The sequence below is a fragment of the Canis lupus genome, chromosome 10 (assembly GCF_011100685.1).
Source record: "Canis lupus familiaris isolate Mischka breed German Shepherd chromosome 10, alternate assembly UU_Cfam_GSD_1.0, whole genome shotgun sequence".
NCBI lineage: Eukaryota > Metazoa > Chordata > Mammalia > Carnivora > Canidae > Canis > Canis lupus.
Genome location: NC_049231.1, coordinates 27,337,102 through 27,355,704, shown reverse-complemented (window position 1 = coordinate 27,355,704; position 18,603 = coordinate 27,337,102). Strand labels below are relative to the sequence as shown.

The window sequence follows — 18,603 nt, the reverse complement described above, 5'->3', positions numbered from 1 at the left end:
CCAACCCAACACACCTCTTCTCTCCACCCTCCTGACTCCCTGAGCCCGTGTCTCCCTCTTTCTCAAACTCTCCCTCTGGCCGGCTCTCGCTCTGTTCTTCTGTGGGCCTCTCTCTCTGCCTTTGTCTCTCGTCTTTCTGTCTCTGGCTCTCTCAAGGTCTCAGTCTCTTTGCTTCTTTCTGTCTCTTGGCCTCCTCCGACTCTGTTGCAGCTGCCCTGTCCCTGCCACCTGCTCCCACACCCGTGGTGTGTAATATGCCACAGCATGGGCACCACCTCCTGAGCCCTCTCCCCCCTCTGTGACCTCACCCTTAGCCCCTGACCAGGTGTTGGCAGGGAGGCCCAGGAGGAAGGGAGGATGGAGGAGGCTCGGACAGGCCTGGAAATGTCCTGGAGCTGAGAAAGAAAGACAGTTGGCTGAGCTCTGCTCTGCTTGGCAGGGAAGGCCCCAGAAGCATGAGGGGCAGGTGCTGGCCTCTGGACCCTCCTTCTAAGTGGCACTTCCAGTGGAGGTGATCCTAGGGACAGGTGGGGGGTCAGGAACCTGGTTCTGGATTGGGCTCTGCACCTGTCCCTCTGTGATGTCTCCCTGAGCCTGTCTCTCCCCCGTCCATGAGGTACCTGAGGGTCCCCTCATGTCTCCCTCCCACTGTGGGCACTGTGTGTGTGCTGACAGTGGTCTCTGTCCAGCAGGGACTCTGGCCTACCTGCCATGCTGCCCTGGCACGTATGGCCGTGGAGCACAGTTATGACAACTGAAACCCAGGAGGTCTGCTCGATGTCTCAAGCCTAAGCAGGGAAGGGCAGATGTGGCCCATGGTCCCACCTGGTGTTGGCAGCACAACCCAAGCCAGAGGCCTCAGGGCTGCCAGCCTGGGGCTCTTTCCCAGCGCCACAGTCTGGGGTTGAAGGGCTGGGGGCTCATGCCCCAGCTCCATCTGCACTTGTTCAGGTCAGCGCTGAATCCCCGCTCCCAGACCATGGTCATAGTAGGTGCTCAACAAGTATTTGTTGAATGAATGAAGCTCTTTGGAATGTGTAACAGTGATGCTGACATTTGAGCTGATGGCCAGGGTGCGGGCAACTGCCTCTGCTTGGGGAGTTCCCACTGGGGCTGGTTGAGGGGCTTTTATACCACAGGTGAGGCAGCCAGTGGGTGGAGTTAGGGGTGGATCCTGGAGGTGGCCAGCAGGTGCAGGAGGGGACAAAGACTGGACCAGTTTGCCAAGTACCAGTTCTGTCCTTCCCCACCCTTTCCCCAAGGCCATTTAGTGAAGGGCTTGGGAGTAAAATCCTGGGTTGTCAGACATGTCAGGCCCTGGAGGTCATTAGGTCCAACTCTTTAACTTCGAAGATGCGGAAAATGAGGTTCAGAGAAGGGAAGAGATTACCAAGAACACACAGTAAGTCAGAACCCATGGTCTTTCTCTGGCTTCCTGCTCTTCATATACTGAGTGCTAGGTGATCTGATTTCCCTTTTTGCAAGGCTGCCGGGAAGCTCAGAGGTCAGTTTTCAAACTGTCTGTGTCTCATATGGTAAACCCATGAAAGCTCTCCTTGGAAGGGAACTCACATTTATTTTGGTCCACTGATGTGCCCAACATAATGCCAGGCCAGGTCACACATGGGATCTCATTTAGTCCATGCAGCATGTGAGAGAGATATACATGCCCCCCCCCTTTTTTTTTACAGATCAGGACACAGGTTCAGAGACATCATCAACTTGCCCAAAGTCACACAGCTTGTCCGTGGTGGAGGCAGAATTCAAACCTAAGACCCTCCGTCTCTCATACCTGCGCTCTTTCCTCTCAATAAATATGCACATGCGTGTCTCTCTGCTCTTGGCTCCTGCCCTGGTGCCATTGCCGTACCCCACGACCACCATCCCTCCTCGTCTGCGCTCCCCCTCTCCATCGCAGGAGCTATGGAAGCTGTGGAAGCTTCTTCCCTCAGCAGCTGTGGAAGGGGGGCTTGGTTTTGAAACCTCTCCCCTTTGCCTAGAACTTGGCTTTATGTTGTCCTTGTGGATGCCGGGTGGCATTTGGAGACGGTCTGGCAAACATGGCCCAGAATTCTGTTAGCCCTTCGTCTGAGCAAACAGCCACAAGGAGAAAAGCAAGTAAAACAACAAAACAAACCATACAAAGATGTGGATCGCAGCATCGTGTATGGTGGGGAAGAGCTGCATTCATCCTGGCGCTGCAGGGGAAGGGGCCGCTGGCAGAGCTGTCAGAGGGCTGGCTTCACCGGAGGGACCAAGGCTGGGTTTAATGCCCTGTAGGCTCTGTCTTAAAATTCTTAATTTTATCTTTGAGCTTGTGTTTTGTTAAGTGAAGTCCAACAGGACACTGGGGCACACTCAGCAGAGGAGGTAATCTGAAGAAAGGAAAAATCTTTATATTTTGGGTTTCCCCAACTTCGGAACAAGGGACACCTATTTTCATTTTGCAGCAGATCCCACAAGCTATGTAGCTGGTCTTCTGTGCAGTAGTGGGAAGCCACCGGGCTGGGGTCCAGGACAATGGGGCTCAGGGTTACTCCCCTCTAGGCCTACCTGTGAGGGTTTGTCCTGCTGAGGTCTAGGACTTTTTTTTTTTTTTTTTTTTAAGATTTTATTCATTTATTTGAAAGAGAGAGAGAGAGGTCATGTGTGGGAGCAGGGAGGGAGGCAGAGGGGGAGGGAGTGGGAGAAGCAGACTCTATGCTGAGCATGGAGCCCGGTGAAGGGCTTGACCTCACGACCATGAGATCATAACCTGAGCCGAAACCAAGAGTGGGATGCTTAGCCGACTGAGCCCCCAGGCCTAGGCCCCTAGGCCTAGGCCCTTCTGAGTTCTAGGATTTTTATGAACATCATGTAGTCATTAAAAATGGAAAATATGGAGACTCCATCAATACTAAGAAAAGTCAGTCCCCATAAAAAGGTGCGGTGAGAAAAGCCAGACGCAGGCAGAAGGGCCCCCACCCCCGTCACAGCCGGTGATCTAACTATGGACCAGCAAGGATAAGGTGGGAGTCTGACCAGGTGAAACAGCTGAGCCAGTAGGTAAGGAACAGGTTTCCCAGGAGCTGGCGGGAAGGAAGCAAAGAGGATCCTACAGGAATGATGCCTGAAGGGTGGGACTGGAGGCAAGATGAGGGGGAGGTTTTCAGCTTCATTAGACCACACCCTCCGAACCCCCCTGCCCCCACTTCTCTTCCTTTCTCCCACTTGATACCCCCTCCTTCCTTCCTTCCCTCCCTGCCGCCCACCACTCCCCCAGGCTGTGACTGAAGGGGGGACGTGGGGAGTGCAGGGGAGGGGAGGGAAGCTGCGGCTGGGAAGATGGGGTGCGGTGAGGGAGGGCCAGCAGCTCCCCTTCAGCCAGCCTGCTTCCGTGATTCCAGGCTCCGTGATACCTGAGGCTCCTCCACCTCAGATACAGCGGACACCCTCACCCATTTCAGTGCTGCCAAGGAGCCCCTGAAAGAGATCAGAGGAGCTGCCAGCCAGCGAGCAGGGGGGAAGGCAGGTGGGAGGGCTGAGAAAGGGGAACAGGTGGGAGAGGGAAGGTGAGTCAGCACAGAGCAGAGCGAGCAAGGGTTTGCAGGCAGCCGGCGTGGCCCTGGAGCCTCCCTGCAGCTTGGTGCTGCCTCTGGGCTCCGAGCCTGCGGCCCCTCCCCCGGACCCGCCCACCTGCCCCCCCTGCCTCTGGGCTCCTGCACCTGTGGCCCCTCCCGCCCGCCCTCCAGTGCCCAGGCCTGCACTCCTCCCTGGCACCCCAGAAAGTCCTTGCTTTTCCAGCCCTTGTCAGAACTTGCCTATCCTGTCTCCTCCAGGTCATACCCTCGGGTTAACCTCTAAGATGCATTCCTGGTCAAAGATTCTGAGTCCAAGGGTGCCTGAGTCTGAGGTCTCTAGTTACTGCTGGTCACCCAGGCGCCAAACAAAGCATCACTGGGAATGAGGTTGGCCAGAGGCGATGAAGGTGGGGAGGACTGGATGGTGGGACATCTCTGACCAGTTGTGTGGGACGTGAGACCCGGGGTGCTCTCGCCTGGCCCAAGGGCACCAAAGGCCCCTCTGAGAGCTTGGGCAGCTAGGAAACTGAGTTTTATCTTGCCGAGTGGTTCCCGAAGGCCCTTCAGGGGCCCCTGAAGGCCACAGGTGCACTCTGGGGAGTCTGGGTGGGGGCAGCCCTGCCTCTCACATAGCCCCTGCCTGGGAGAGCGTGATTGAAAGGGAAGCAGGCCTCCTAGCCTCTGCCAGGCTCCACCTTGGTTCAAGTCAGCCCCTTAGTTCCCAGGTCTCCAGGAAGATGGAGACCACAATCCTTGTCTACCTGTTTCTTGGCATTTGGTACGAGTTCGGTGAATAAAGGGATGTGAAGGGTGTTATGTGAAGGGAGGCATTAGGACAAGTTATTTGTTGAGGGATTTGGACCCCAGGCTAGCTTCTTTCTCCAGGACAGAGGCCTCAGGTTCTCTTGTTAAACTGTTAAAGCAGGGGCACCTGGGTGGCTCTGTGGTTGAGCGTCTGTCTGCCTTTGGTTCAGGTCATGGCCCCGGGGTCCTGGGATCGAGTCCTCCATCGGGCTCCCTGTGGGGAACCGGCTTCTGTCTCTGCCTATGTCTCTGCCTCCCTCTTTGTGTTTCACATGAATAGATTGATAAAATCTTAAAAAAAAAAAAAAACTGTTAAAGCACGTTGGATGCACAATGTTTTACCTGAATGGCAGCCACGTTGCCAATGCTGGTGAAGTGGTGAATGCACAAAGCAGCTCACAGCACTTCACAGTAGGTGAGCTTGCCTGCTAGTTGCCTGTGTTTCCTGAGGTAGTGGCACCTTTTACCTAGAAGATTCCTGGGAACAGCGAGGGTTCCCTCTGCTTCCTTACACCTTGACTGTTGGGTACACAGCTGGCACCTAGACTACAGGTAGAGCTGGAGTAGCTCTCAAAATTGAAATGTTCTGTGATCGACTACCAAGTATGGCCACATGCCGCCCCAGTGTGGACACCCTTTGCCATGTGGCTCTACCATGCTTCCAAAGGCTGGAGATTTCCCACCCTTTGAATCTGGGCTGCCTTCGTGACCTCATTGGCCAATAGAATGCAGTGGAGATGATGTCAAGTTCGAAGCCTGGCTCAAGAGACCTTGTAGCTTCTGCCTTCGTGCCTCTTAGGTTGCTGCCCTGAGATGCCATGAAGGAATTTGGAAGAAGGGAGGCCCGGGCTGACAGCCAGACCAACTACCTGATGGGTGGGGCCATCTTGGATGGTACAGCCTACCTGACATTCCATGGCTGTTGGAGGGAGCCCAGAGAAACCAGGCAAATCCACCCACAGAAGCTCCAGAAAGAATATGGCACTGTGGTCTAGGTTTCAGAGTGGCTTGTTGCACAGCACAGGCTAACTGAAGCCCAGAGAAATGGAGGGACTCACCCCAAGTCCCACCTACAGTGAAATGGAGACCAAGTCTGACTAGGACCAGGTTTCCCAGCGTCCCACCAGTGTCCTGAGGGCAAATTCATCAGCCCAGCCTGGAGTGTGTGCCTGTGTGTAGATGTAACCAGGCAGGCCTTCCCCACTTCCCCCTGGTTACAGAGGGTTAGCTGACATCCACACAGGGCTTTCCTGCCCATCATCTCTCAGGAGGGAGCAGTGGCTCATCCCATTCTACGGATGGTGAAACTGAGGCCAAGAGCAGATGGGCAACTTGCTGGCAGCCATACAGCTGTTAAGTAGCAAAGCCCAGGTCCTCTGAAGCCTGCTGGGGATCTCTCCCATTGGATCCCAGGAAGGAGAATGGCAGGCGGTAAAGTCCCCTCCAAGGGTCAGTGTCTCAGAAAGGGACACATACGTACCACACACAGACACACTCACATCATGTTGGTCTCTCTCTCTCACTCTATCTCTTCTCTTCCGCTTGTCATCTTCAATCAGCCTACCCCTAATGGACCATATACTTTATTAAAAATATATAGTTACAAACTCCATTGTCAATCTGGGCTGGACCCCGGGGATCCGGAGGGACCACAGGGAGGGGATGGTCCTCGTCCTGCCTCTTGGGGCCCCACCTCTGCACCCAAACCCAACACCATCCAGGGGCCAGGATGGCTGGCTTTGGGGACCAGCCAGCTGGGCGGGGGGGGGGGGGGGGGGGGGGGGGAAGGGGCTAGGCTCACTGGGCCGGGAGGGGGAGGGGTTCACAGAGAGGGACCGCACCTCCTCATCCTGCAGGTACAAATGGCAGAAGGTGGATTTGGTGCCTCCATCTCTCCATTTATAGATATTTACAAAAGAAAGTCAAGAGCAACAGGTCACAGTCATGCAAAAGAAACGCACCCCCGCCCTCCCTCCCCCCACACTAACCCCTGCCCACCCCAGAACCCCATGATGCCCACCCCCCAGCAGTCCAGCCGCCTTCCCCAAGGTTCTGAGAGTAAAGGGGGCACGTCCTTGAAGTGTCAGTGGGAAAAGGGTGGTGGGTCTGGGGTCCCCGAGATGCCAGTAGGTAGGCTGACAGGGCAGAGGGGATCCTGGGCCCTTCCCAGGCCTGGGCTCTGGAGTCAATAGGAAGGGGTTCCCCAGTCTTTGAAGCCCCCACCTCCCTCCAGGAGGTCCATGGGGCCAGGGTCAGCTCTGTCCTGAGTGTGGAGGGGGTGTCCTGGCATCCCACCCCCCGGCAGAGGCTCTTGTGGGAAGTGACGAGGGCGGGGCCTGGAGGTCAGATGGCAGACTCCCTGCGGTAGGAGATGTTGTCCAGAGGGAGGGTGGCTTGCATGCGCTCCAGATCCAGGTGGCTGCCAAACTCCAGCATTCGGATGATGCCCGCCTCCTCCTTGGAGCCCGCCTCCAGGCCCAGGCCTGCGGCCACGGCAGCAGCGGCTGCCGCCTCCTCCTCCATCTCCTCTTCCTCCTGGCTCATGAGGGCCAGCTCATTCTCGTAGCAGAAGGCACTGGGCGGGGGCGGCGGGGCAGGCAGCACGGTGATCTTGCTCTCCTGAAGCTCCCGGGCGGAGCAGCAGGGCGTGCCGGCCACCTCGTAGGTCTTGTGGAAGCGCGAGTAGTCCACCTTGTAGTGGCTCTTCTCCTCGAAGACCACGGGCTCGAAGCGGTGGCCCCACAGGATCTCGCTGGCCAGGTAGGAGCTGCGGGCCTGGGTGGTCATGGCGGTGGCCTCCACCATGCCCTCGAGGATGACCACGATCTCAAAGTCCTCCGACTCCAGCTCCTCCTTGCCCATGCCATAGAGCGGGCTGTCCTCGTCGATCTCGTGGACGATGATGATGGGCGACACCAGGAAGATGCGGTCCAGGCCGATGTCGTAGCCCACGTTGAGGTCCCGCTGGTCCAGCGGCAGGTACTCGCCCTCCTGGGTCATGTAGGGCTTGATGAGCTGGGCCCGCACGTGGGCCTCCACGATGTGGCTCTTGCGCAGGTTGCCCACGCGCCACATCAGGCAGAGCTTGCCGTCGCGCACCGAGATGACCGCGTGGTGGCTGAACAGCAGCGTCTGCGCCCGCTTCTTGGGCCGGGCCATCTTGGCCATTATGGTGCCGATCATGAAGGAGTCGATGACGCAGCCCACGATGGACTGGACCACCACGGCGATGACCGCCAGCGGGCACTCCTCCGTCACGCACCGGAACCCGTAGCCGATGGTCGTCTGCGTCTCCACCGAGAACAGGAAGGCGCCCAGGAAGCCGTTCACGTGCATGATGCAGGGCTTGGGGGCCGTCGGGGCCGCCGCGCCACTGCCCGTCGGGGCCCCCGCCGCCGCCGCTGCCGCCGCCGCCGCCGGGCCAGCCTCCAGGTCGCCGTGGAAGAAGGCGATACACCAGAAGAGGAGGCCAAAGAAGAGCCAGGAGACGAGGAAGGCCGCGGAGAAGATCATGAGCATGTAGCGCCAGCGCGTGTCCACGCAGGTGGTGAAGATGTCCGCCATGTAGCGCTGCGACTTGTTGCTCAGGTTGGCGAAGTAGACGTTGCATTGGCCGTTCTTCTTGACGAAGCGGTTGCGGCGTTTCCGCCGGGGCACGTGGGCCTGCCCGTTGCGGCTGTGTCCGTGCATGTCCTGAGGCCGGCGTGGTCACCTGGGAAGACGCAGGGCCTGGGGAGGAGAAGCCCGACAGGTGAGATGCCGGCTCAGAAAGGGAAGGGCCGGGCCTAAGCCGCAGGACCTCCTGGGCCCGGGGACAGAATGTGGCCGGCGGGGTGCTTCCCACCGCGGGACGGAGCGTGGGGGCCCGAGCCGCGCCTCCAAGGGCCAGAAGCCGAGGCCACCGGCTGTCCCCTCTGAGCCTCCATGGCCCCCACCCTGTTTGGGGAGCCTCCCGGTACCCGTCTCGGCTCCACCACCTGCCCCACCTGCCCTGAGCGGAGGGAGCTGTGACCGCTCTGGCCCCTGCTCACCTCCCTGGGTTCAGCCGCTGCCCTCTTGGCTGTCTCTGGGGCTGGCCGTCCTCCCGTGCTGTCGACAGAGCGGCCAACGGCCACCTGCGGCTTTGTGCGTTTACTTAAAATTAAATACAATTTTAACTTCAGTTCTCCCCATTTCAAGCGCTCAGTAGCCACTTGTGGCTAATGGCTCCCATCTCCGACGGAGTTGATACAGAACATTTCCATCATTGTGGAAAGTCCTACGAGACTGTGCTGGGCCCCGTAGCCCCATGTGGGTTCCCGTCCTGTCCCCGGTCCTGTTGGGAACAGAAGTGGGTGAAGACGCCAATGGAAGTGGTTGAGATGGAGGAAGGGGGAGCCCCCACACTTTGGCTCCAATGGAGGCATCGCTAGTCCCACGTCACAGGTGAGGGAGCAGGGCTCAGAGAGGGGAAGTGACCTGCCCAAGGCCACACAGCTAGCTGTTGAGCGAATCCAAACTCAGGTGTGTCTAACCTTCGGTGCCCCCCGCCCCCAGGTGCTGTCAACATCCGTGGGCCCACGTGCGGAGGCGGGGAGGCAGGCACACCCGCTGCCTGGCTGTGACACCTGAGAAGACTCACTTCCCCTCACCTGTAAAATCGGGGGCTCAAAGCCTACCTCGCAGGACCCAGGAGGTAGTAGGTGCTTGGTCAAAGCCAGTCACCCCCCTGCCTTCCTTCGCGCGGCTCCAGAGCAGGAGGGAGCTGGCGAGAGGCAGGGTTTGCCTGTCAGCCTCCTCAGCTGTGTTTCAGTGGGGGCGGCGGGAGCACCAGCTGGGCCCACGGGGGGCAGCCCTCCCCGCACCCCCTCCCCGCCACGGCCCGGGAGGGAGAGGCCCTCGGTGCTGCCCAGGGCCCCAGCCGCTGGCGGGGCTGGGCCGGGGCCTGGGCGCCCGGTAACGTTTTGGCCCAGAATTATATAAGGCTGGAAGTTTCTATTTTCTGTTCTATTCTTCTTCCTGATCTAATTGTGCATCTGTGGCAATGTTTATACACTTCCCCGTTCAGGACAACTCCGTTGCCGCAGCAACCGGTGCGCGCCAACGCTGTAATTTAGAGATCAACAGCCTGGTGCCTGCCTGCGCCTCTTCCCCTCTTCCCGGGAGAGACTCCCTCCCTGGGCCAGGCCTGGGGGGTGAGCCCTGCCCCCCGCCTCCCCCGCCCCCCTCCCGGCTCCTTCCTCCCCCCCTCCGGCTTGTGCTCCCTGGGCCCCGGAGTCCTGCACTGCAGTCCTTCATCCACCGCGTAACGTGGGCAAGTCACTTGGCTGCCGTGAGCCTCGGCTTCTTCATCCGGAAAATAGGACCAGTGAGACCCGTCGGTCTGAAGATCTAACAGACAAACTAGGGGTGTGCAGTGCTGGCCCTTAAGGGGTCCTCAGTTTGGCCGGGAGTCCCAGACCCTGTCTGCCACCACCCCCCTGGGCCCAAGGCCTCACAGCCAGGGCTCCAGGTGGTAGCTCTAAGGAATTGGGGGTCAGGGGCCCCTTTTGGTGTTTAGGGAGGTCTTCCTTCACTAAACATCTCCCTCTCTGCTCTGCCCCACGGTCTCAGATGCCTCCAGTAGCCCCACAGAAGGAACGAGAGCCGGGAGGAACCAGAGATCACCAATTTCAAGACCCTCAGCTTGTATCTGAGGCCCAGGAAGCACAGACCTGGGATGGGTTTGCTAAGGGTCCCCGAACGAGGCAGGGTGGGCCAGCCCTGAGCCGGGGCTCCTGGGAAGTTAAGGTACTCCTGGAAGGAGGAGCCTCTTCCCTGGAGTGCCTGGGATAGGGCCTGGGGCTAGAGAAGAGAGGCTACCTGCTTGGCCCCCGCAGGCTCCAGGGAGAAGGACAGAGTGACAAAGTGTGGTGACCTGGCCTTTGACAAATGACACTGAGGCCCAGAGAGTATGAGGGCCTCACCCAAGGCCAGCTGTGAACCCAGGGTCTGCCCACAGGGACTGGCCCTGACCTGGGGGGTTCATCCCATGCCATAGAAGGCTCTTTACAGGGCTCTCCAGGAGGTGAGCATAAGGGAGATGGTCCCCGCATACTCTGGGCTGCTGGTCCTCCCTCACCGGCACTGCCTACTTCTCCCGTTCCTGAGGGCAAGTGGCAGAATGAGCCCAGCCCCAGGCTCCAAATTGAGCCCGATGCTCCACATGTCCCCACACAACACCCCCCATCCCAGCTTCCACCCTCACCCCCAACCCTCCCTTCCCATCACCCCATCCCCTCCAGCCTCACATCTCAGCCCAGCAGGGCACAGCTTGTCCTGCACCCATGCGTCTCCTCTCCTGGTCACAGCGGTGTTCTCAAGCCCCTGCGATATTCCGGGCCCTCTGCCCATTGCTCTGCTCAGCCACGGTCCCAAATGCTCACTCCTGGGCCTTTGGGAAAGCTGCCCCCCGACCCATCACCCTCCGCCATGGAGGAGCCTGCACGGAGCTTGTCCCCCTGAAGACCCTCGGTTGGTGGGGGCCCTGTCCAAATAAGTGAGCATTCCTGTCACTGCTCGCTCCTTCGGAAGGAATGAGAGGCTCACCCCTCAGCGCGTGGGCTGACCCACACAATGCCCGACCAGAAAGTGAAAAGTATGAAGCTTGGCATCGTGCTTTCATGTGACAACCACCGGGAGACAGCCAGGATTTCTTTCCCTTGTTTGTCACGCGGGGCTTCCTGGCAAAGGCCCAAGGGCTCAAGGGCAAAGTGTAGAAAGATGGGGCACAGACCGTAGAAGATGGGTATCACCTCCTCTGAATATAGATATTCTGTCGGAGAGAGCGCATTCCCTGGTTGTACTGGTGCCTGGATCATGTCTACAATGAAACCATACTTTTCTGGAAGGCAGGGAGCCGGTCTCATCCTCTTGCAACAAGTGTGCCATGAAACGAACACATAGAAGAACACGGTTTCGGCACACTTCCTCCGGCAGGGGCTCTGGGAGGCCCGGCCCCTCTCACTGCCTCTCGGGGTGACCTTGGACGAGACCTTCCCCTTCCTGGCCAGCTTCCTCTGCGGGACTATCCGGGATTCTGAGCGCATCCTGAGACTCCTTTCATGGTAAACATTCTTTCTTTGGGGAAATGATACGGATGGGAGATGCTGGCTGCCTTTAAAAACTTAATGTCCTTTCTTGGCAAAGTGAAGGATTGGCAATGCTGTGCCAGTTACCAAGCTTTTTTCTTTTTTCCTTTAATTTTACGGTGCTGTAAATGTCCAAAATCTGGAGCCCCTAGTCCAGACTTCACTGGATAACTAGAGAAACTGAGGCCAAGAGCAGGGCTGTGGCACAGGGAGGCAGCAGCTAGCCAAGGACATTCCGGCCTCAAGGAGATAGTGAATGTGACCAGCAGGGCTGTCAACTTGCTGGCACCATTGCTAACCTGCTCCTCCCTGAGTGGGGCTGGAGGCCCTGCCTGCCAGGGGTCCAGAGGAGGCAGGAAAAGACCCCACGCCTGTCACTATGTTTTCCTTCTGATTTGGTGACACCAAATGCCCCCTCCTTGCCCATAACACCCTTCATACAAGAAAAGCTGATAAAGTGACAGCAGCCCCAGTGGACTCCAGCAACCCTGGCAGGCTGTGAGGTCAAATCTCCCTGGGTGCACCTGCCCCACTCATGGGAAAATCACTAGTGGCTGCAGGGGCATGTCACCCTGGCCTCTAGCCCACAGGGGCAGCCCTTCCTAAGACCGGGGCCATGCAGGCTTTCTAGAAGGCAGGAAAAGGGGCAGAAGGCCACATGTAGGGACACCAAGCCAGACTGTAGGGCCTTGATGCATGTCATGGTCACTGGATGGGACAATAGGGGAGGTGAAGTGACTTGCCCGAGGTCACACTGCTCAGCCCTGGGGCCAGCTGAACCTGTTGTCCTGCTCTGTGGCTGCTCTCGGGGAAGGAACCCTCTGGAAGTGTCAGCTCCCTGCCAGGCACCGCCTGGTCTGTCTCACTGAAGCGTCACTGCAACCCTTTGTTTATTTAACAAGTATTTATTAAGCACCAACCACAGCAACAAACAGGGTTATTATTTCTCTTCTCAGCTGAAAAATCACAGGCTGGGGGTTGGGGAGTGGGGATGAAAATGGGGGTCACACAGCAGAAGCGGCTCCCACTCAGGTCCGGTTGGCTCCAGGTCCCCGGCTCACCCTGGTCCCCAGCCTCTGGCTTTGGGCTCCCTTTGCTCAACTCGGATCCAGATCCCCCCATGTCTGTCCGCAGCCCCCCAGGCCCAGCCCCAGCCCCTCCGGTCTCTGAATCTTCCCCGGCTGCACCGCCAGCCACAGCCCTGCCTCCTCTGAGCCCCTAGGCTCTCACCGCCTGTCTGCACCACTCGGCTCCTTCTCAACTGTGGGAAAAGAACACACTGGCGAAGCCCTTGTGTTTGGGTGGCAAGACGTGGCTCTTGATCTCAGCTCTGTCACCTCCTAGTGACAGTTTTGGACCTCAGTTTCCTCATCTGCAAAGTGGACACGATGGCGATAGTACCTACATCACCAGACCCCTGTTGAGGCAAGTGTGATAACCAGTAGGAACAGAAACCCCGGGCTGAGGGCTTCACTGGGCTTTGCAGGTGGAATGCAGATGATGGTGGTGGTGGTCGTGGTGATGATGATGATGATGGCGACACAGGACGGGGGATGGGGTCTGGGAAACCCAGCGTCAAGTCCTGGCTTCACCACTAACTGCTCCAGCCAGGTGCTCCTTCTCTCCATCTGCAAAATGGGGGACCAGATTTGCTCCCTGGCAGGAGAGCAGGAAGATGTAATGAAACAAGGTGCCCAGCACAGAGGAGCTGTGGGTGGGTGTTCCTGAGTCTGATTAGTCCCTTTCATCTCTGAAGCCCCTGGGGCTTGCACAGGGAGGCTGACCCTTCCTCTACCAGAAGGAGCACGCACAGGGCAATAGAGATGAGGTGGGGCCGAGGGGCTGACTCAGTGTACCCAGGAAGGAATTAGCACCATTGTTCCCTTCCTCAGTCCCCTGAGGACCCCGGGGCCGGCCACTCCTCCAACTCTGTCTGGGGCCTGGTTTGGGTGAGTGTTCACTCAGCTCGCACGCACAGGGCTTTGCATGGGGTGAGAAAGGACTCAAGGCCTGGCAGCTGAGCTGTGCTCCTCAAAGAGTAAAAGGGACCTGAAGATGGATCTAGCCATGGGGGACATTGCCCACAGCCCTCTGGAGGCCCCTGTCCTGCTCCTCAGACCCCAGGTCTTCATGAGTCTCAAGAACCCCCATCTTCCTGCTGCAGAGGCTTCAACCCTGGACTCTGTACCACTTTCTGCCTGTGTCACCTTGGGCGCATTACTTAGCCTCTCTGGTCCCTATCCTCATCATCTCTAGGTGGGGCTCACAATAGCCCTTACCTCATAAAACTGTAATGAGGAAAAAATGGGATCATGCACATCACATGCCCAAGTGCAAAGTAAGTGATTGCTAAGTGGTACAAATCACTCCCAGGGCTGACCAGTCCTTCCTTGCCCTCCTCCTCCCTCTGATTTTCAGCGGCAGCTCCCCAGAGCCCGCCCTGCACCCATCACATGGCCCCACCCGGGTTGTTTTCCAACACCAGTCCTGGGAGCAGCTGAGTGAGGGCAGTGGCCACAACATCCCATTCCAGGACTGGGCCAGAAGTGGGATGGGTCCCGCCTCACTCCAGCAGATCCCCTGACCTCTGTGAGCCTTAGTGTCTTCCTTTGCAAAGGAACATGGTAATGCCTACCTTGCAGGGTAGTCGTGAGGGCCTGATGCAGATTGCCAGTTGTCACAGACATGCAGGCCACATAGTGGGGGCTCAATGAACCCTGTTCCTCCCTCACACTTTTCTGGACCATGAAATCCCACTGCGCCCCCCTCCCCGCCATAGGCCCTCCCCCACTGGCCACCGGTGTGACATTGCAAAATCCACTCAGAGCATTTAGCGTGTCCTTCCTCTGTGCCGGCGCTCTTCCGAGTGCTTTACACTGATCAATTCTTGCCATGCTCACCGTGACCTCAGAGGAAGTTACCATTATTATCACTACTTTAGAAGTCAGAAGACTAAGGCATAGAGAAGTTCAGCAACTTGTCCAAGGTCACACAGCCCATTAGTGGCAGAGCCAGGATTTAGACACAGGCAGTCAATGCCAGAGCACGTTCAGTAGACACTCTACTCTCCTGCCCTGAAGAAACACTGTCACGTTGCATGTTTCTTCCACTTAGTAAACATTTATCAAGCCCTACTATGTGCCAGGCTGTCAAATCAGACCTTTGGGGAAAGGAGAAGCTGGGCATAGGGCAGTTGTCATAGGGCAACCTGGAGCCAGGACATGGTCCCTGATTCTAGAGCCAGACACACAGAAGACTGGGTTCCCAGAGAGGCCCGGAGCAATGTGGGGTGGACTGGCTCATGCTTCCAGCTTTGCACCCTAGCTCTCAACTTTCCCTCCCAGCCACTCAGCCAGCAGGTGAACAGGCTTAGAAAGCAAGTTCCCCCAGAATGTCCAGAGAGGCTGCTGGTCGTGGCCAAATGGCAAGAACTGGTAGCCACAGGACCTAAGGGTCACTGCTCCAACCTGCAGACGTGCCCTTTACTGCATTGCCAGCACCTGGCTCCTGCCCTGACGGAGAGCTCACCACCCCCATAGGAGCCACCTCTCTTGGCCCGACAGTCCCACCAAAGGGACTGTTCCCCAAACACCTGTGCCCTTCTTCTACACAGGGATTAGAAGGTGAGAGCAGATCCCTGGAGGCTTCTATTTTCCAGAACAACCTCAGCTCTCTCATTGGTGGTGGGATTCAATCCCCAAGGGCCTCACTGTGGCTTCTCGGGGCCTGGTCTGCTGCTCATTCTTCCTCCAGAGTCACTTGGTCACTTACTATGCATGGCACCCTTGCTGTGGGTCAGACCCAGGCTATAGACTCACCCAACTTACGGATCAGCTGGGGAGAGACAGTGTACACGTAATAGCATCTGCATAGCTGGGCAGTCAGAAATTGTGGTAAGCTGCTTGAAGGAAAAGTTTGGCATGATGTAAGGGAAAGGACACGGGGCTCTGGTTTGGTGGGGGTCCCCTACGGCCTCTTTGAGAAAGTGACATTTAAACTGAGCCCTGAGTAGTGACTGGGAGTCGAGTCAGTGAGGAGAATTGTGTGTCTGTGTAAAAGCTGGGGTGTAGAACATTCCAGAAGGAGTTTCGCATGTCAAGTGCAGCAAGTCCAGTTAGTGAGAGTGACGTGAGCAAGAAGATGGAGAGCAAACTTGCTCAGGAGGAGGCCTCAGAGGTAGGGGGTGGGAAGGATTATGGATTTTGCCCTCTAGGCCACAGGAAACAGGGGGGCAGGCAGTTGGGTTTTGCCTAGTTTGATCTTTTCAATTGTCATGTGAAATCTTTAAGACAAATAGGAATAAAGAATAATACAATAATCCCTGTGTATTCAGCACCAGGCTTAAGAAATAAAACCTCCTCGGGATCCCTGGGTGGCGCAGCGGTTTGGCGCCTGCCTTTGGCCCAGGGCGCGATCCTGGAGACCCGGGATCGAATCCCACGTTGGGCTCCCGGTGCATGGAGCCTGCTTCTCCCTCTGCCTATGTCTCTGCCTCTCTCTCTCTCTCTCTCTGTGTGACTATCATAAATCAATAAAAAAATAAAATAAAATAAAACCTCCTCACGGTGCCTGGGGGGCTCAGTCGGTTAAGCATCCGACTCTTGACATCAGCTCACGTCTAGATCTCAGGGTCCTGAGTTCAAGCCCCACATTGGGCCCCATGCTGGGCGTGGAGCCTACTTTGAAAAAACAAAATCCTCCTCGATTTGGCTCCTGTGGATCCTGAGGCCTCTACTGACCGAGCCTAGTGCACCCACGGAATGAGAGGTGCTGGGGCCCCAGGTGTGGTACCCCCTACAAGCCAGAGGCTTTGAAGCAGGCTCCAAGGGATGAGCATGTGGGGTGCAGTAGCAGCGGGTTGCAGGGGGCAGTTGGGAGGAGGGGTGCTGGGGACAGATAACAATGGGACACTGAAAGAGGACCAGATTTAGGGAGTGATGGTTCCCATCATGTGGTGGCCATGGGATGTTCAGGTGGAGAAGTCCACAGCATCTCAGACCCTGAGGTCTGGGCGGAGACATGTGACGCTGACCACCTGTGGCGGTGTTTTAAGTTGTGGAAGTGGGTGTAGCCGCCTGGGGCAGGAATGCTGGGGAGGAGAGCCTCTGAGCATCTCCTGCACATGGACGATGGAGAAAGAGCAGCAGGACAGCAGGACCGAAGCCAAGAGAAGAGGAGTTTTAACACAGCTGCCCAGTTAGCCCTGGCCAGTCCAGACCACATGAGGCCAGCGGCCCCACATCCTCTTTTCACTGGGATGCTGTCCCTCCTCAGCCACAAAGGGCAAAGTGAGGACATTTGTGCAGGAGAAGGCAAGGTGCTGGGGACGGAAGCTGTGGTGGGTCAGGGGGCAGGAGCAGAGGTGGCCTCAGCATAGCCCAAGCCCAGGGCAAGCGCCCCAACAGGGGAAGGGGAGGCAGGTGCAGAGATCACCACCCCAACCTTGGTCTCTCAGTGAACGAGACTGTAGGAGCTGGGGCTGACGGCGGGCGGGGGAGAGGGTCTCCCTGAGCCACACACACTGGCACCAGGTTCCCTGGATTTTCTGATGGGCCCCCACAGGCCACACCTAAGAAGAGGTATGGGAAAAGGAAGGAGTAGGAGACGTCTGAGCCATGTCCCAGGCTTACTTTCTGCCTTGCCCTGTGAGGCCCTGGGTGGCTTCGGGAGCCACGGGACTGCCTGTGACACTTGGGTGCCCTCCTGGGGCCTCAGCCTGCAGACAGTCACACACGAGGGGAGCCAGGCCCCTTGTCTGCCCAGCCTGGCCTGGGAGCAGCCTGATGCCCATCCACGAACGACACCTCACACAGCCGGGGGGGAAAAGAGCCCCAGAAGGAGCAATGTGGGTCTTCAAGATGTGTTTTTAAGCCAAAAAAAAAGGCAACAGTGATGAACATTGAGTATAGTATCTGCCAGTTGTGTAAAAAAGGAAAGAAATTTATAGACACACATATTTGCTTGTCTGTGGATGGAGACCCAGGAAACTGGTGACACTGGCTGCCTCCGGGGAGGGGAAGCAGGTGTCTGGGGATGGGGTGGGAGGAAGAATTCTCACTGTATTCCTGTTTGTGTCTTTTTAATTTTAGAACCATATGAATGTATTACCTACAGAAAAAAAGACACATAGAAAGCTTTAAAATTAGTGCATACATATGTGTATTTTTCTGAGGCTTACAGAGCATTCATCAGGTCCTCCTCAAAAGGGCCTGTGATCCCAAAAAGCCTGAGAACGCTTGACTTCTGTGCTGTGTGGCCATGGGAAGACGCCTTAACTTCTCTGAGTCACATCCATAAGATGGGGAGGAATAACGCCCACTGCGTCGGCATGCTGGGAAGATGAGCAGCGGCGGTGGACGGTAAGAGTTTATAAACTGTAAAGGGCAGAAGCGCTTCTTGAAGGGGATGGCTTAGCGTCCTCCCCCACTCTCTCCACGGCCCCCTCCGGGGCTCCTCTCCTGGGCTCAGCAGCCCTGAAGGGCACCCTGACTTCTCACCCCTGCCTTGGTCCTTGGGTCCTGCTGGCCCTGGGGGCCCCAATCCCGACGGCCACTCTCGGCCTACGGCCTCTATATGCACACGGCTGGCAGGGCCCAGGCTGGCCTGGCCGAAGATACCACGGACCCTGACCGCCCCCATTGTCCTCCGGAGCAGCCGCGGGAGGACTGGGCGTCTGCTAACCGTCTGAGGGGCAGGGCAAACCCAGCATCGCCAAGACAGACAGTGGCCCCCCTCCTGCCTTCCCCATCACAGTCTGCGACCTCCCAGGGGGTCCTTAACTAACACCTGCACATCACCCTCCAGGCCTCCCAGAGCCAGCCATCCCCGTAGCAGTGGGACGTGTCCACGCAGCCTGCAGAGCGCCCCCTGCTCCCAGCATCACCACTGCGCAACTCCACGGCCTCTCCCCCTGCCATCCCACCTCCACACGGGCTGGGGTCCCACGTTGTCCCTCCACTGCTTCTGCTCGCACCTTGCCACCCTTCAGGTCTGAGTCAGAGGCTGCCTCCTCCCAGAGCCTCCCCCCTCCGCCCCCTCCCCCGTGCTCGCTGCCTGTGTCCTGATCCTCAGGGCCTGTATCGGCTCCAAACCGATTTCATTTGCGATCGGCTTCAGTGCAGGGATCTTGA

At 57.6% G+C, this 18,603-nt stretch overlaps 2 protein-coding genes and 1 long non-coding RNA gene across 10 annotated transcripts in view; 1 reads left to right on the top strand and 2 right to left on the bottom strand.

Annotated features, from left to right (window-relative positions):
* The first annotated feature begins 336 nt into the window (after window positions 1-336).
* Window positions 337-2,252, top strand: LOC102154142. 2 transcript variants are annotated; one of them, XR_005365590.1, is made up of 3 exons: window positions 337-511; window positions 690-951; window positions 1,692-2,252. It is a non-coding gene; the product is annotated as an uncharacterized LOC102154142 (long non-coding RNA). The 2 variants fall into 2 exon arrangements; XR_005365589.1 differs by having other exon boundaries at window positions 693-951; window positions 1,692-2,250.
* Window positions 2,253-6,142: 3,890 nt separating this feature from the next.
* The window catches only part of KCNJ4 (potassium inwardly rectifying channel subfamily J member 4), a 27,616-nt gene continuing 15,155 nt past the window's right edge, over window positions 6,143-18,603 (bottom strand). For 2 of the 7 annotated variants that reach the window (XM_038550581.1, XM_038550580.1), the window contains exon 2: window positions 6,143-8,093. In XM_038550581.1, the coding sequence (XP_038406509.1) occupies window positions 6,708-8,054 (1,347 nt within the window). In that variant the 5' untranslated portion in view covers window positions 8,055-8,093 and the 3' untranslated portion in view covers window positions 6,143-6,707. Of the gene's footprint in view, window positions 8,094-8,395; window positions 8,680-9,022; window positions 9,566-10,633; window positions 15,920-18,603 lie in introns of those variants that run through there. The other 5 variants (XM_038550577.1, XM_038550576.1, XM_038550575.1 and 2 more) reach the window with 5 other exon arrangements.
* Window positions 16,054-18,603, bottom strand: part of LOC119876745 — a 22,178-nt gene continuing 19,628 nt past the window's right edge. The window contains exon 3 of the mRNA XM_038551571.1: window positions 16,054-17,847. Within this exon, the coding sequence (XP_038407499.1) occupies window positions 17,662-17,847 (186 nt within the window). The 3' untranslated portion in view covers window positions 16,054-17,661. The remainder of the gene's footprint in view (window positions 17,848-18,603) is intronic.